Below are 14,969 nucleotides of genomic sequence, written 5' to 3'. Positions count from 1 at the left end.
CTTGTCTTCTTGATTCTTCTTTCTTTCCTCTCATCCCTTCTTCTTCTTCTTCTTCGTCCTCTTCATCTTCTTATTTTCGCCATTTTCCTCTTCCTCATCCTCCTCTTCTTCGTTTTCTTCTTCTTTCTCATCCTGTTCTTCTTCTTCTTCTTTTTGTTCTTGTTCTCCTTCGTCCTCATCTTCATCTTCTTATTTTCGTCCTCATCTCAACCTCTTCTCGTCTTCTTTCTCTTCTCCTCTTGTTTTTCCTCTTATCTTCTTATTTTCGTTTTTTTCCTCTTTCTCAACCTCTTCTTCGTCTTCTCCTTCTTCCTCTTCTTGTTCCTCTTCTTCTTCATATTCCTCTTGATTCCCTTCTTCTCCTTCTTCTTTTCTTTCTTCTTCGTCTTCTTCTTCTCTATCTCTCACCTTCGTCTTCTATTAACCTATTGAACTCATTTCTGGCAATTTTTATTCTATTTTATATCATCTATTTTTATTTATTCATTTTATATCATTTATTTTGTTGTTGTTTCGAGTCTATTTTTATTTATTTTTTTGCATCTCTCTCTCTCTCTCTCTCTCTCTCTCTCTCTCTCTTCTATCACAAGAGGTGTCTAAACCATTTTTATTCTTTATTACATCTTTGTTTTTTGTCTTTTATTCTACTGCATTCATTCTATTAATGGTTTGCTTTTTTTATTTTTTTTTGCGGCCGGGCGAGCGCGCCTTTGTTTACCCAAAGGCTGGTTGGGTCGTAGCTGTTTTTTTTTTTCTCTCTCTTTCTTTTTACAGTTTACATTGAGTCTTCTATGTTTATTTATATAGTCAGGTCGGGTTTTATAGTTGAAGAATTTATTTACGGGCATTTTTTTTTTATGCGTTCTTTGTTTTTTATGTTTTGCTGTGTTTCTTAATTTAAGATGATAATGAAATAATGGAAAGTAATAATAATAATAATGTATAATTGTTAATAATCAATAATAAATAATAAATATTTAATAATAATTAATAATAATAATATTAAATAATTATTATTATCATTATTATTATTATATTATTATTATTATTATATTATTATTATTATTATTATGTTTATTATTATTTACAGTAAAGAAATATATTAAGTAATAATAATAAAATAATATAATATAATATAATAAATAGTAATACCTAATAATATAATATTGAATAATAATATTAAATATATTATATATCATTTCAGTATTGTTTTTATTGCGTCATAGAATATTACATTCAAAGAATGTTAAGGCGTTCATTCGAAAGAAATAAACACAAGCTAAAGAGGAAATACACAGAGAAGAAACTGAGTTATTAGAAAAATAAAAACAGATAAATCAACAAATTAGATAAAGGTTAAGAAATTAAAAAAAAGCTGTAAATTCTATCATTTAACATTCTTCAACAAACCATTTTTGAAACGTTTCAGTCATGATGACACCAAGGACCTTGACGGTGATGACGAAAGAGTATATATCATAAATAAATCTTGCTATTGCCACTTATAGGAGAGGAGGTGCTCTTGAAGGACAGGATATATTTAGCCCGGAGAGAGAGAGAGAGAGAGAGATGAGAGAGAGAGAGAGAGAGAGAGAGGAGAGGTTGGGGGCGCTAAGAGGAACCGCCTAAAAGCTTTTTCATCGTCATGTTTAGACACATTAAACTTCGCGTTACACTCCAATCGTATTTTCGTAATGAAGGTTCCTCCGGCCCTTGAGGACCCCCTTCACAGGGCGATGCTTGTGTTGGTGGAAGAGAAGGCGTCCACTTAAGCCCTTCCCCTCCTTCCCCCTGCCACCCCCCCCCCCCCCCCGTTCCTTTTCTCAGAAACCACTCGAGGAAGCTCTCGAGATGTTATATAGTGCTCTCAAGCAAGTCCCAAGAAGGGGGCGTGTCTTTGAAATGCTTGCAGGATGATGAGATAAAGAGCGCTCTCTCAGTCGTCTTACACAGTCACTGGGCTTATGGTTTCTGGTCTTCAGACCTTGTGTACGTGTGTGTGTGTGTGTGTGTGTGCGTCTGTCTGTCTGTCTCACAGCTAAGCTTGATAGGCTGTCTTAAGGAAGGGAAAAGTGGGTTTTGGTGAGAGGTTTTTGGGGTTATAACCTCCTACGTTTTTTAATAGATGAAGACTGTCACTCAGTACTTAAAGTACATCTCGAAAAAGGTGTTTACTTAATTTCTTGGTTCTAGTTACTTATTTACCGCTATTATTATTATTATTATTATTATTATTGTTATTATCATTGTTATTGTTAGTTATACCAAAATAACAAGTTTCCACGGAACAGAATGCGTGTTATGATAAAACAAGGCTTTTTCGCTATTATTATTATTATTGTTATTAATACTAAGATAGCAAGTTTCCACAGAACAGAATGCATGATTAAACAAGGCGTGATCCGACCTCCAGCTTACTCGGGGCGCGTGCCAAAGTCTACGATCAAATAGAGCGTTGTTTCACCAACGAAAATTAAGATAAATAAGCTATAATTCATCAAAAACAATTGTTCTGTACCGTTTAACATGCACATTATTTATTTTTTTACATTTTCATTTTAATAAATAAATCATAAATATCCTGTCCTAAAGTACCTGCCTTTTTATCTTAACGCGAAACGCCTTTTTCAGACATTTTTAGCCTCATCCATAACCACCGCCCCACCGCCCCCCACCGCCAGGAACAACAATAACAACAACAACAACAAAAGTAGTTTGTAGGCTTACTCCCCGTGTACGCGACAAACGAATATTACTAAATAAGTTTTTAAGTAAATGAATAGCTATGCAACACAAGAAAAAAAATAGGTAAAGCCAGATTTACTCTGAAAAAGGAGCAGTACATTTCAGGGCAGAATTAATGCCTTTATTGTACAGAGATCTCTAATATCCACATTATTTGTATAATTATTTATAAATGAGATATTGTTTGTGTCGCATAGAGCGCACTGTCGTTTAGCAATTAAAAGAACAACGAATGTCATGTACAACGTATAATCTCGTCACCTCATCGGAAAGGACATGCTGAGTAGGACGCACTAACTCAAGAAATTAAAACTGTGAAGATAGTAGTGGAAGTTAGTAATTTATAATAATAATAATGCATAGCTCTTTTAGTCATCAGCATAATACTAATGTCTCCTCTTGTGCAAATGAACTTTTTTCCTATACTTATTTTTAAAAAATGCAAATGCGCGTTTATTTATTAATTATCTTCATTTAGTATTTGCTTTCATGTGCACTTTAGATTAATTCTCCACTCCTCGCTATGTCATCGTATTTTTAATGTATGGTCATCCTAATCAGTGAAAAGATATTTTAAAAATTGAATAACCTTCCTATCCCAAAATAAATTGTTTTCGTTGAGTAATACAATTGTCTCAACGAAAATCTAACAATATAGTTGACTAGCCAAGCTTCCGATAATTATGACGTGAAATTCTGTGATAGGTGTACGTAGGTACGTTCTATAGAATTCTGAAGGTGTTTTACACAAGTTCAAGTCGTGATTCCACTGGTAGAACGAGAGTGAGGTAATAGTTGCCAATTCGTTTTTACGTCTGGCATTAACCATCTGTTGAAAAACTGACCGAATTTTCAATGTTTTTGACATAAAAGGTGGCCGGTTAAGATTGTAAACTTGTAAACTCATAATATGCATTACTGCAGTGGTATATGCAATCGTTTGTGTGCAATGTTTGTTTTACTGTAAATGCACGCTGCATCTCATTAGTAACTATATGCACATTTTCTCCTTCTGCATGCACAGTGTTTATTTTACTCTGGATTTATGCAGTTGTATTATGCGAACATTCTTGCATATATATATATATATATATATATATATATATATATATATATATATATACACACACACTTTAGAACGTAATACACTTATGCAACACTTCCATACACTTTAGAACATAATACACTTCTACCACACTTACACACACCTTAAAACACACACCTGTATATATCTACTGCCTTCCACAACTGTTAAACATGTGCTTGTGAATAATCAAACATTCAAGCAGAAAGTAATACATACACATTTAGATTCAAGCTCTGTATTACGCCTGTTTCACATGTGTAGTCGGGTGTCTGTGTACATATACACTTGTCAGAAGAATCTCCCCACTTGAGAGAGAGAGAGAGAGAGAGAGAGAGAGAGAGAGAGAGAGTGGGATGTCTTTCCAAAACAAACTGACTTCTGGAGACGAGTAATACCAGCGCCATCATGCGTCTCAATATTGATACAAGACTGGAATCCATTCAGAAGTGGAGAGAGAGAGAGAGAGAGAGAGAGAGAGAGAGAGAGAGAGAGAGAGAGGTGGTGGTGGTGGTTGGTTGGGTTGGGAGAGGAAGGTGGGAAGGGGCGTGGAAGGAAAATAAAAAGGCAAGGAATGGATGGACCTACAATAGAAAGATAAGAAACAAAAATGATGGAGGGAATATACTGGAATGGGGATATACTGGAATGGAATCGTGGAGGGAAAGGAGTGAATGATAGGAGGGGCAGAGAGGAGGAAAGAAGGAGATAAAGGAATGGATGAAAAGGTAACATGCATAAATGAAATGCAGTATAAGTATGAAAGTGAAGGAAGAGGTGGACAATGAAAACAAAAAAAATGCGAGGAAGAGAGAAGTGAATGAAGGAATATGTGAAGACAACAGGAAAGTTTAAGAAGATTGGAATTGGCGCAACGTAAAGTAAACAGGTGATTAAATAACGGAGAGAGAAAGAAGGGAGGAGGTAAAGAAAGAACTGGAAAGACGAATAAGATCCAATAGTAATGGTAAAAAAAAAAAAAAAAAAACAAAAAAAAAAAAAAAATAGAGATGGAGACAAAACTGACCCAAAAAATACTTGATAAGAAATGAGTAAAGTGGAGAGGCTTCGGAATTCTCTCGCCATTTCCGTTTTCCCCGGTTTCCGTAATCTTGTCCCTATATTTTCTCTTCATTCCCCTTTTCTATTAGCGTTTAACCTCGGGCCTGGGCAGGTGGACAGGAAGAACGTGTGATGATAATGGAGAGACGCAGTGGAAGCAAAGAACAAAGAAGAAATGGCAGAAGTAAAGAGAGAGAGAGAGAGAGAGAGAGAGAGAGAGAGAGAAATTAAAAAGAGCCATAAGCCCTCAGTGGTTTTATCATCATATTCATATCAGTTCGCGTCTTCGGATCCTCTTGGTTCGTGCTTTAAGGAGAGAGAGAGAGACAAGAACCACCTGTGTGCAATCACATTCACTTCTGACTTCTTCAATCATCTCTCGAGATCTCGTCCAACAGCATTCCGTGGGTTAGCAAGCACACGAGACTGCTCAATGCACGACAAAGAAGAAGAAGAAGAAGAAGAAGAAGAAGAAGAAGAGAGAGAGAGAAGAGAGAGAGAGAGAGCAATCAAAACTTGTCTTGGTCAAACAATCAATAAGTCATCTGTATGAATCCACGAAATTGAGAGAGCGGAGGAGTTGCTTTTGGTGGGAGAGAGAGAAACAGAAAGAGAGAGAGAGAGAGAAAAAAAAAATCACCGAAGATGTATGATTCTGTTGTATAGAAATCTTGTCAAAATTAGGCAGAATTTTGCAAACTACATATAATACCTCTTCCTATACATATATATACATATATATATTACACGTACTGTTGTCCTCTCTCTCTCTCTCTCTCTCTCTCTCTCTCTCTCTCTCGTATTAATTTGAGAGCTCTTACCAGCGAAATCGCAGTCTGTTGGAGTCAAGACACTTCACAACCCTGAAAGTCGTCGTTTGTCTGGAGGAGAGAGAGAGAGAGAGAGAGAGAGAAGGAGAAGAAGAAGAAGAAGGAGAAGAAAAGGACCCTAAACGAGAAATCAGTCAGGACTCAGGAATGGGAATGGATGGGAATGAGGGAGTTTTGGGGGACTCATGGGGGCGGGCGGATGGTGTAGTTATGAAGTGACGCAATAGAAGAGGTAGGGGCAGTAGGGGGGATGGGGGTGGGGGTGGGGTTTAATGGTGGTGGGGGGGGGATGTCGCTGGAAAGGGCGGGTAACCGAGAGAGAGAAAAGAAGAGAGAGAGAGAGAGAAGAAGACATTAAAAAGTCCTTCTGTGTCCAAAGGGAAAATAAACAAGGCTCGAAGGATAGGTCTTCCTTCCTTCCTTCCTTCCTTGTTCCTCCTCATTCTCCTCCTCTTCCTACTCTTCCTCCTCCTCCAGTTGACACCCCGACGCTTCTCCTTTACTTACTCCCCCTACCCCTCTAACCCCCTACCCCTTTCCTTCTTCCTCCTTCTTCTTCTTCCTTTTTGTTTCCCCTCCTCCTCCTCCTCCTCCCCATTCCTTCTCGTTTCCTTACTCCCACTACCCTACTAACCCCCTCCCCCCTGTCTTCTTCTTTCCCTTCTTCTTCCTTCCTTCCTTGTTCCTCCTCATTCTCCTCCTCCTCCTCCACTTCTTTCCTCCTCTCCAATTGACCCCGCCGCTTCTCCTTTCCTTTACTCCCCCTGCCCCCCTCCCAACCTTTACCCCCTTCCCCACCCAATCCCCAGCAAGAGAGGCCGCTTCAATCAACATTTAATCAAAGTTGAAAAAGAAGGAGAGGCGACTCCAGGTGGAATGTTATTGTCAAAGAAGACGATCTTCGCCCTTCGGTTTAGAGGCCGCAAGGACCACGCGGGGGGATGGGGGGGGGGTGACGGGGTTAGGGGGGGGAATTTGGGAAGTGCTGCTTAAGACCCTTCTGGACACACGATACAGGGCCAAGAAGAAAGGAAGGGGTGGTGGGTGGGTGGATGGTGTGGATGATCAGGACGTAATGAGAAAATAGTTTTTTGAAAGACCACTTTTTTTTTCGGGGGGTTGGAGGTAGAGAGGGGAGTGGGTGGGGGGCGGGAAGGGGGTGGAGGAGGAGAAGAAGGTAATGGTGGTGTTGCTAACTCAGCCGATGCCGCCCCCGTCTACATTTTTAAGAAGAAAAAAAAATAAGGACAAAGAGAAAAAGGTTTTATATATATAAATTTGTATAAATATTAGTTGTTTTTCTAAGAAAAAAATAATTTTTCTTAATAAAAATTTTTTTTGAAGAGAAAACAATAATAATCTTAAAAATATATAATTTGTTTCGTAAGATTTTATATATATATTATATATATATATATATATATATATATATATATATATATATATTAGTATAATACTATCTAAAAAGCAGAGATATACTTGTAAGAAAAAAAATTTTTGTCATAATAAAAAGAAAATTTTTTAGAGAAAACAATAATAATCTAATATATAATTTTGTTTCGTAAGATTAATATATATATATATATATATATATATATATATATATATATATATATATATATATATATATATATCTATATACACACACTTATACTTATTTCGTTTTTGCTCACCATTATCGCACAGCTGGCAGCTGTCACTCGAAAAATTAATTTTCGTCTCGTCAATTTCGTTTCTGATTATTATTATGGGCCCCAACCGCCCACCCCCCCTTTTCGAAAATTGCTTAAGAATTTATCCCATGAATTAATTTGTTTTTTAGAATTGAATTTATTTCATCTTGTTTCTTTGCTAAATTATTTTTTTCATTCACATTCTTGTATCGTGTTCAGATTAGATCTTAACTATCTATAATATTTATTCATCTTTTTTTTTTATTCCCAGTAGGAATTCACTCTCAGATTATTTTCCTAAATAGTCAACAATGTGGTATTTATTTAAGAAGTGAATTCCACCAAGAGCACTTGAATAATTGTGGCATTTATTTAAGAAATAAATTCCACCTGAATCATTAAATAATTGTGGCATTTCCTTAAATAATGAATTCCACCAAGAGCATTGAATAATTGTGGCATTTATTTAAGAAATGAATTCTACCAAAAGCACTAAATAAATATGGCATTTATCTCAGAAATAAATTTCACCAGAATCATTGAATAAATGTGGCGTTTATTTAAGAAGTGAATGTCACCAAGGGCGTTGAATATCTGTGTAATTCCGCCAAAAAGCACTGAATAACTGTGGCGTCTGTGTAAGCAATGAATTCCCAACCAAATCAATGCAATGTCTGGCACTCTGCTCCATTTCCAACCTTTTCCAAAACCCCCTTTCATGCAGTTACACTTTTTTTTTTTTTTAACCCCTATGCAAAACTATTCAGGGTATACCATTTCAGAAAAGGCCACAATATGATCCAACAGATTTATTTTCTCTCAGGATGCAAAATGGATGAATGGATTGCATTGTCCAATTCACCCTCTCCCCCAACCAGAAAAATATAATAGACAGCAAAAAGAAAAAAAAAATATATAATAAAATCGATCCTTCTCTCCCCCTAAAAAGAATTAGAACAGCACAAAACATATAAGTAAATCGACCCTCCCCTTCACCTAAAAAAATAAGGACAGCCAAAAAACTAATAAATAAATAATAAATAAATTAAAAAATATACAATTTTTGACGTTTGGGAAATTGCAAGAAATTGCCTTAGGATTTCGCGTTAGTGTCCCGGTTCAACATTTGCTGTTGCAAGTTTTTTTTGGTAGCCGAAGAAATATGATGGTATTCTATCGTGAAATACATAAATCATTTTTCTATTATTATTATTATTATTTTTGTTGTTGATGGTGGAAAAGGTTAAAAATAGTTGAATTCCTAGTAACGAGAGAGAGAGAGAGAGAGTTAGAGAGAGAGGAGAGATAGAGAGAGAGAGAGACTGACCTTTTCTGACTTTTTCCCTTAGAATGGAATTGCACTGCGAGAGAATATATATTATATATATATATATATATATATATATATATATGCATTATACATATATATATATATATATATATATATATATATATATATATATATATATATATATATATATATATATAAATCGTAAGACAAAACTTATTTACAGCTTCCCTTCGCCTCTTACCTGCACCCATTTTCTGGCCTTTTATTCAACCTTGCTGTCCAACCTCTCTGACTTGGTTTTCCTCCCAGTTCCATCTTTAGGTCTGTCTGGTTCATTTGCCCTTATTTTCGGGTTCCTTTTCTCTTGCTGACCAACCAATCCAACGCTCTGAGTGGCCCTTGAGTGCCCCTTGAGTGCTTGGCATGAGACTTCAATTGAATCTTATCTAAAAATTATAAATTTCATTAGTTGAAATTGAAATTATTATTTGAAATTGAAATTTATTATTTGAGGTAAGAATGATTTTAAAATTGAATTTTATTATTTAAAATTAAATCTTATTATTCAAATTTGAAATTGTTATTCAAATTTAAATTATTTTCTAAGATTAAAATTATTGCTTGAAATTTAATTTTATTATTTAAAATTAAATCTTAATTAAAACTAAAAATATTTAGATCTAAATTTTATTGTTTAAGAATAAAATCATTATTTAAAATTAGATTTTATTATTGAAAATTATTTCTTATTATTTAAAATTAAATCTTATTTAGAATTAAATCTTATTTAAAATTGAAAATATTTAGAATTAAGTTTTATCATTTAAGAATAAAATAATTATTTAAAATTAGATTTTATTATCGAAAATTAAATCTTCTTTAAAATAAGAAAAATATTATGTAATTAAATTATGTTATTAAAGATTAAAGGACTCATTATTTAACATGCAACTTCTAATTGGTAATGAGATACCAGTTGAAAAAAAGTTATACAAAATTTTTTACCAAGAAATAAGGTTAATTTATTATGTTTTATAATGAATTTTTTATGAATCTAGTTTAGAAAGATTTTCTGCCTTTTCGTAGTTCATTTGTATGAAGAGACTATTTTTTTTATTTATTTGTTTATTGATAATTTTACAAAGAATTAGGGGGAGGTTTATTTCATTTTATTTTATTTGTTCGTTTGTTCATTCATTTTATTATTATTATTATTTTTTGCGAGGTGCCATACCATAAAAAAATAAAGTCTCTTCATACAAATGAACTACGAACAGGCGGAAAATCTCTCTACTAGATTCATAAAAATTCATTATAAAACATAATAAATTAACCTATTTCTTGGTAAAAAATATTTTGTTAACTTTTTTTCAACTGGTATCTCATTACCAATTAGAAGTTGAATGTTAAATAATGAGTCCTTGAGATGAATAAGTTGCAATTTTAGTCTTAAAGAATATAATTTAATTTTACATATTTTTTTCTTTTTCTATGACACTTTCATCTCCCACATCAGTCAGACAGTTCGATGTCATACGAATCAAAATGAAAAAACTACGGTCAACTTTGTCACATTTTTTCGTTCAGAAAGTGAATGTCGTGAGAAACACCGCCAGCCGGAATCATTATGAAGAAAAACCGGAAAACTAAAGAAAAAACTTTTTTTTTTCCTTTTGGCAAGTAAGTGTATGTGTGTGTGTGTGTGTATGTATTTTGCTTTTTGCCGGTCTTGTTCAGTTTGTGTGTGTGTGTGTGTGTGTGTGTCAGTGTATTTTGCTTTTTACCATTTTTGTTCAGTGTATGTGTGTGTGTGTCAGTGTATTTTGCTTTTTGCCAGTCTTGTTCAGTTTTGTGTGAGTGTGTGTATATATTTTGTTTTTTACCTGTCTTGTTCAGTGTATGTGTGTGTATATTTTGTTTTTACCAGCTTGTTGAGTGTGTGTACACGTGTGTGTGTGTGTGTGCGTGTATTTTGTAATTTTGTTTTTTACCAGTCTTGTTCATTGTTATTTGTGTGTATGTATTAGTCTTGTTGAATGTGTGTACCCTGTGTGTGTGTGCGTGAATTTTATTTTTACCATTTTTGTTCAGTGAGTGTGTATGTGTCAGTGTATTTTGCTTTTTACCAGTCTTGTTCAGCGCGCGCGCGTGTGTGTGTGTGTGTGTGTGTGTGCTCGTGGTATCTGGTAACGTTATATAATAGCCCCCCCCCAAAAAAAGGGAGACTGTTTCAGGCTTGTCCCTTTCATTTGTAAGTGCAAGTGACGCACGTTCGTTCATTTGCCAGACATTATCGCAACCGGGAGATGCAATGGAAGAAACGCTCCCCTATCGCGTGTCACATGGATACTTTTTTTTTTTTTCATTTATTCATTTATTTTTTTTTGTTTTTTTTCCCCGCCACCTTCTTTCATTGAAAACTCAAAGGTGACGCGCGACGATGCCTCGGTGGTGGTGGTGGGGGTGGGTGGGGAGTGGGAGGGGGTGGGAGGGGGAGGGGGGCGGGGGTTCAAGGGGGGGAACCAAGCTTCTAGGTCGACATTTCAATGTGTGGAAATTTTTGGGAAAATTTTAATAATTAGTTATGAGACGCAAGTCCTGTTGCAGTGGTGGTTTATTTATTTATTTATTTATTTTTTTTTAAGTTTGAACTGGCCTTATGCCAGCACGGTGGCTGCTTTGTGAGGTACGCACAGAAGCGCAGGAATTTGTTAGATGTTGTAATAATAATAATAATAATAATAATAATAATTTGTTCTTCACATCGCTGTGGTGACATCGAGAATGGGTCGTATTGTATGGCAAAAAAAAAAAAATCAAAATTAATCGTATTGTTTTACCAAAACTTTATTCAGTCAAAATCAATAGCTGTATGAAAACCATCATTTTTGTGGCGCCTGTATATAGTTAAAGAAAACAAGGCGTGATCCGACCTCCAGCTTACTCGCGACGCGTGCAAGCGTTTCCCCTCACGCATAAGTTGTAGACATTATATTCCTGACTTAGTGTAAATTAAAACCTGCTAAAATCTCCAGTCAAATAGAGCGTTGTTTCACCAACGAAAAATTAAAATAAACACGCTATATTTTAATAGAGATAATTTTTCTGTGTTGTTTGACATGCGCGTTATTTATTTTATATATTTTCATTCCGATAAATAAATCATAAACGTCCTATCCTAAAATTCCTGTATCTTTAACCCGACGCGATACACCTTTTCAGACATTTATAGACTTCCATAGACCTTTCCTAACCCCCGCCCCCAACAACGACAGCAACGACAAAGTAGTTTGTAGGCTTACTCCCCGAGTAAGCTAAAAAGTATCAAGACTTTTTCTACTCGACACCACCAGTGTCTTATCAAAAAGGAAAACAAAAGATGAAAGAAACCTAGTAAGATTACTGGTGTTTTGACACCAGTGTCAGGAAACCATGTGGTGTCAAAACACTGCTGTTGTAATGCCAGTGTACAGTACAAAAAAGAAAAAACTGGTGTCAGTCCTATTGCTGTTGTGACACCAATGGGTTAAGAAATCTGGTGTCAGTATCGTTGTCAATGTGACACCAATGGGCTAAGAAATTTGGTGTCAGTATCATTGTCGAAGTGACACCAATGGGTTAAGAAAACTGGTGTCATACCATCGTCGATGTGATACCAATGGGTTAAGAAAATTGGTGTCATACCATCGTCGATGTGATACCAATGGGTTAAGAAAATTGGTGTCATACCATCGTCGATGTGATACCAATGGGTTAAGAAAATTGGTGTCAGTATCGTTGCCAATGTGACACCAATGGGTTAAGAAAACTGTTGTCAGTACCGTTGTTGATGTGACACCAATGTGTCGTTTAAAAAAAAAAACTGGTGTCAGTACTCCTGTTATTGTGACACCATTGTGCTAAAAAGAAAAAAATGTTCTCAATACTATTGCTTTTGTGACACAAATTTAAAAAAAAAATAGGAAAACTAGTGTCAATACGTTTCCGTTATGACACCAGTTTGTCAAAATAAATAAATAAATAAATAAAATAATAACACTAGTGTCAGTACCATTGTCGATGTGACACCAATTTTTTAAAAAAAGGAAAACTATTGTCAGTACCGTTTCCGTTATGACACCAGTTTGTAAAAAAAAAAAAAAAAGTGTCAGTAACATTGTCGATGTTACACCAATGTGCTGGTTTCAAAAAAACAAAATAAATAAATAGATAGATAAAACGAGTTATTAAGTCTATACACTTTGGCTACTACCGTTGCGAAATCATTTTAAAATGTAAGAATAAATAAATAAATAAATTTCAAAAAACTTCTCGTTAGGCATAAGTCAAAGAAGAAGAGAGTCCCACACTCTGTGTTTGTGTGTTTGTGTGTGCTGCTTAAACACGCACCCGCCAGTGACGCGTAGAAAAAAAAAAAGAGAAGAAAGAATCCCGTTGGCAAAAAGGAGGACTCCGTGATCCCTTAAAGAGCTTTGGGGATCATTGCTTAAGGTTTCATATAAATCGGAATTAGAGTGAAAAGGATAAGTCTTATTTATGTGGGCTCCGGGTGTTTTGGAATCACGTCGCTAGCTAGATTCTCTCTCTCTCTCTCTCTCTCATCTCTCTCTCTCTCTATATATATATATATATATATATATATATATATATATATATATATATATATATATATATATATATACACACTCATGTATATCATATATATAATATATGCTATCGTACTCTTATTATTATCATTATTTTTTATTGTTACTGTTATTTCGTTGTTATTATGAATACCGTTATTATAACATTTGTATTATCAGCAACTGCTGATTATATAATATTTTCATCGTTTTGTTTCGTATATTAAAGGTGTGTATAGGTACTGTATTCGTCTCTACTTTCAATATTGCCTAGATATGTCCCTGACATGAAATAAAGTGTATATATATATATATATATATATATATATATATATATATATATATATATATATATATATATATATCGCATAAACTTAGTGGAAAATGTATAATTCCTTTTTAGTATTCTGAAAAAGAAAACTATTGAGATTACTTTATCTGTCCGACCCGCACTTTTCATGTCCGCCCTTGGATCTTAAAAACGACCGAGGCTAGAGGGCTGCAAATTGGTATGTTGATCATCCACCCTCCTGTCATCAAACGTACGAAATTGCAGCCCTCTAGCCTCAGTACTTTTTATTTTATTTAGGGTTAAAGTTAGCCATACTCGTACGTCTGGTAGCGCAACAAATGACAGAGATTGTACTTTTGTTGACAAAAATAGTGGCAGGTCAGCATTCACTTAAGCCATCAGCGTAGTCAATATATTTATTTTGTTCATTTTTAAAGATTTATTTCATGACTTCTGATATTAATTTTATTGATTATAAAAAAGTTGATATTATTAATCATTAATTCATTACCACATTCTCGATACTAAACTATGGATTCACTATTGCTATTGTCTGTGGAACTATGAATTCTGTATATTCATTATGTGCACTATCAAGATATTTTGTATATTTATTACTGGCGCTATTTAATATTCATGGTTATGTATATGCTCCTTTATACTGTTCGTGAATATTCATTACATGTTCTATCATATGTCCTCGATAAATCATTTCTACTCTTATGCGTCCTTGATATTTATATGCTTTTATCTTAATTATTTGATATGTATTATAACCAAACTACATTCTTCGAACCATTATAAAGCTCTCTGGTTATGAGTAATTTTTTGATAAATACTTCTTGAGCCTTTTCTTGGATCTGAACACGCAGAAACACACACAAGACGGATCAGATCGACTCACCCTCGACGTAGTGATCTTCCCGCATTTACCGCAAGGTTGTGAATCGTAAAGTGAATATAAAATTGTCTTAAGAGAACTCTCTCTCTCTCTCTCTCTCTCTCTCTCTCTCTCTCTCTCTCTCTCTCTGTAAATCGACCATTACATAAAGAAGGACTGATTTTTTTTCAAATTTATTTTTTATTTAGAAAAACTTTTCCATTCCCAAGTCCCTTCCCTTATAGTTTCCTTGCCTGCACCCAAACCAAAGATGATTGTCACCCTCCCCTCCCCTTCCCTCCCTTCCCCTCTCCCTCCCTCACCAACCTCCCTTCCCCTCATTCATTCACCCTGTAAGCTCTTAAAAAGAAAAAGTTAAAAAAGAGAGAGAGAGCAAAGAAAATCCGGTCTCCTGCGGTATCGAAAACTCCTGTAGGAGTTTTCCCCTTTCCTCGAGAGGGAAAGGCTTGAGGGGAAGGGAGGGGGA

At 34.8% G+C, this 14,969-nt stretch overlaps 1 protein-coding gene across 1 annotated transcript in view; it reads right to left on the bottom strand.

Annotated features, from left to right (window-relative positions):
• Positions 1 to 201: 201 nt before the first annotated feature.
• The window catches only part of LOC135199100 (troponin T, skeletal muscle-like), a 128,917-nt gene continuing 114,149 nt past the window's right edge, over positions 202 to 14,969 (bottom strand). The window contains exon 4 of the mRNA XM_064227019.1: positions 202 to 417. Within this exon, the coding sequence (XP_064083089.1) occupies positions 202 to 417 (216 nt within the window). The remainder of the gene's footprint in view (positions 418 to 14,969) is intronic.

Source organism: Macrobrachium nipponense, chromosome 25 (assembly GCF_015104395.2).
Source record: "Macrobrachium nipponense isolate FS-2020 chromosome 25, ASM1510439v2, whole genome shotgun sequence".
Classification (NCBI taxonomy): domain Eukaryota; kingdom Metazoa; phylum Arthropoda; class Malacostraca; order Decapoda; family Palaemonidae; genus Macrobrachium; species Macrobrachium nipponense.
The sequence above is the reverse complement of the archived record's forward strand: the minus strand, read 5'-3'. Positions and strand labels throughout refer to the sequence as shown.